Source organism: Phalaenopsis equestris, unplaced genomic scaffold, assembly GCF_001263595.1.
Source record: "Phalaenopsis equestris unplaced genomic scaffold, ASM126359v1 Scaffold208075, whole genome shotgun sequence".
Lineage (NCBI taxonomy): Eukaryota > Viridiplantae > Streptophyta > Magnoliopsida > Asparagales > Orchidaceae > Phalaenopsis > Phalaenopsis equestris.
In genome coordinates, this window is record NW_018227357.1 from 229,014 (window position 1) to 231,890 (window position 2,877).

The 2,877-nt window shown below is 37.3% G+C and overlaps 1 protein-coding gene across 1 annotated transcript; it reads left to right on the top strand.

Moving 5' to 3' along the window:
• Window positions 1–1,874: 1,874 nt before the first annotated feature.
• LOC110036540 lies at window positions 1,875–2,435 on the top strand. The gene has a single exon (XM_020741014.1). It carries the CDS (start codon window positions 1,970–1,972, stop codon window positions 2,411–2,413), a length of 444 nt encoding a protein of 147 aa, XP_020596673.1. The 5' UTR covers window positions 1,875–1,969; the 3' UTR covers window positions 2,414–2,435.
• The last annotated feature ends 442 nt before the right edge of the window (window positions 2,436–2,877 follow it).

A 2,877-nucleotide genomic window follows, 5' to 3' on the forward strand; every position in this document is an offset into this window, starting at 1 on the left:
CATGCTAATCATGATATTACCCTTTTGGTGCCATGAGACCAATGGGAGAACCATTCTGGATCCTCCATTTGTTGGTCCTAACCACCCTAGGCAAAGGCTATGGGCATGGGGACCACCCACATGAGTTTCCAAAAGAGTGGGAAAAAGGTCAAATGTGAATGATTTTAGGGTTTATGATCTGTGATATATTGATAGGTTCAGTTGTTTGTGTAAGCCTGACCAAAACAAAGCCACCCGGGGCTAAACCTAAGGTCTTACAACCCTATGGGAGTTCTCTCTGAGCTTGCCCATCTTGGTTCCAACCTACGTTAGAACTATACATGTGAAACTCCAGGAAGAATAAGGAAGTGTTTAGAATTTCTAAGGGAGATAAGTTCCATCACTAAGCTTCTAAAATAGTCGAGAGGAAAGTCCTATGGCTAGATCCTAGGTTCTAGAGAGGAGAAACTCAGACCTCTCCAAAAATGAGGTCAACATAAGCAAAGAAAAGTAAACCAAGATATATAAAAATAAAACCAATCAAGTAAAAATTACTCAACAAATATAACAAGTTATAAAAGGTAAACCTAAATAAAAAAACATAATTAAATCCATAAAATTTGCAAGTTATTTAAAACTTAGAGTGAAAAATAAAATAAAAATCACTAAAACTTAAAATTGAACTTAATTAAACAAATCCGAGGTTTGGGAGGTATCCTTGAATAAAGAAATTTTGGTCTATGTCTGGTCGAACGTTATCATCTATCTCATTGTTTTTGTTCGGGTGCCTTTATATTGTTTTACAAAATCCATCTTTCGAAGCGAGCCTTTGCAGTGGTTCGTTGGATCTTCGAAAGATTTGATCAAGAGTATTTTTATTGTATTGTATTATTGTTTGATATTGAATTATTAGTATTCTTACACTACCTACATAAAGTCATCGAAGAAGAGTAAAAATTTAAAATGTCTTTAAGAATAGATATTAAACATGTAGAGTCTCGTGTAATTTCTTCTACTCTAAAAGTAGAAGAGGAAAAGATTTCCCCACCTCACGAATGGCTCTCCTTATGTATTTGTTTGGGTCGGCTCTCTTATAAGAAGCGGATACATAATTGGTTACATTGAAGACAAAATACATCAAAAAAATATAAGTGTAATGTAATTGTTTGTATTGCATAATAGTACAAGAAAGTATTATCTGGCTATAGAGAAATTCAATGAAGTTCTCAATCTTAAAAAGTTGACTCGTTGAACTAAATTGCCAAATTGATAAAGTGAATTACCTAATAAGCAAGTTGAATCAATATTGGTGTAATGTATGAGTGAATCAGTAGGCGTCCATTGCTGCCATTGTTGGGCGCTAACCAACGCCATTAGTTGCATGCCCATTACTTGTTTGACCACTGCTCGCTGCCCCCGACACCGCCCGCTTGCCACTTAGTGTGGCCGCCAACTTTAAAGAATTTATTTTACATTGAATTTGTTTTTATTCAAACAAAAAAAAAACTGAATAGGGTGTTTATTAAGCCAAACAATTCTAAAAAGATTTCAAATGAAACATATTAATTAGTTGAACATTGCATTCCTTTTATAGCCCAAATCTTTTGTAATATTCTAAACTGCTTGCTTCACGGAGCTTTCTTAAAAAATGACTTGGTTGGCTCAACCAATTGTCTAAGTCCACTTCAAATTAATCTGATAATTAGCACACAACAACTCGTACGTGGAGGATAACTCTCATTAAGTACATAATTTAAACCGTTGAAGCTGGCCTTATCAACGGCTACTCGCAACGGTCAGAATTTCTTAAAAAAGTTTTTCCCCCCCAAAAAACAGATGAAGGATGTTAAGAATTCCTCTTTGTCAATTTGAAAGTTGGCTCTATTTGAAGAAAGCCTAGCAGAGAAGCGGAGACAGAGATCAGACGAATGGGCAAGCAAAACTGGAGATGTAGTACCGAGAGAACTCCCGAGCCCGCCACGCAACTTATATGACGAGAATGACGGGATTGAAGAGGAAAGCATTCGAACTCTCCGTCCTTTGCGGCGTCGACGTGCTCGTTGCCTCCTTCTCGCCGGAACTTAACGCCGTCCAATCCTGGCCGGAGAAGGACTCCGACGAATTTTGCCGGACAAAAGAGCGTTATGTCCAATTTCGTAGATCTGAGATGGGGAGCCAAAACCATTCAACGATTTTTCCTTCCCTTCCGCTGGTTTCACAAGAAATGCTAGCAATGAGGTCTAAACTAATAGAGATTAGAGAGAGGTTAAGCTTCCTCGAAGCAGAAGCATCCCCCAATGCAGCCATGGTTTCTTCCCAATTCCAGCAAGATCAGACAGCACCGCAGGAACAGAACACCATTCCTCTAACTCCTTTTCTTGACGATATCTCCATGGCGATGTATCAAGATTCTTCCTTTCTGATTCACCTATGACGACATCCGTCGATGATTTCAATTGGTGTGACACACTTCTCGATTATGACAAGTGGTGATTTCAACAATATAATTCCATCTATGCTTGAAAGTTCCAAGAAAACCATTCCCGTCATTAGATTTCTTACTTTTTCTTTAGCATATATACTGATCTCTTGTACGGGGTCAATCTATCATAAACTTAGAACACAAAAGTCGTGTTTTTTGCTCTCTCCTACGTACTGAATATAGTATGCTTATAAGTATTCAGCATTCAGTTCTTCTCAGGTTTTTGGAATAAACAGACCGATTGCATCGAACAAAAGGACATTTACATACATACCACCCAAATCCTCTGTATATACTTATCTAACACCTACGCTTTACTTTTTTACCTTTGTACTACACAAGTCTTTCATATCACATCAAAAATATGATTATTTCCATTTTTATAATGTGAAATGGATCTTCTTTCATGCATAGAT

What these genes read in the sequence shown, in the direction of transcription:
- LOC110036540 (XM_020741014.1), top strand. Translation starts at nt 1,970, where the DNA reads ATGACGAGAATGACGGGATTGAAGAGGAAAGCATTCGAACTCTCCGTC.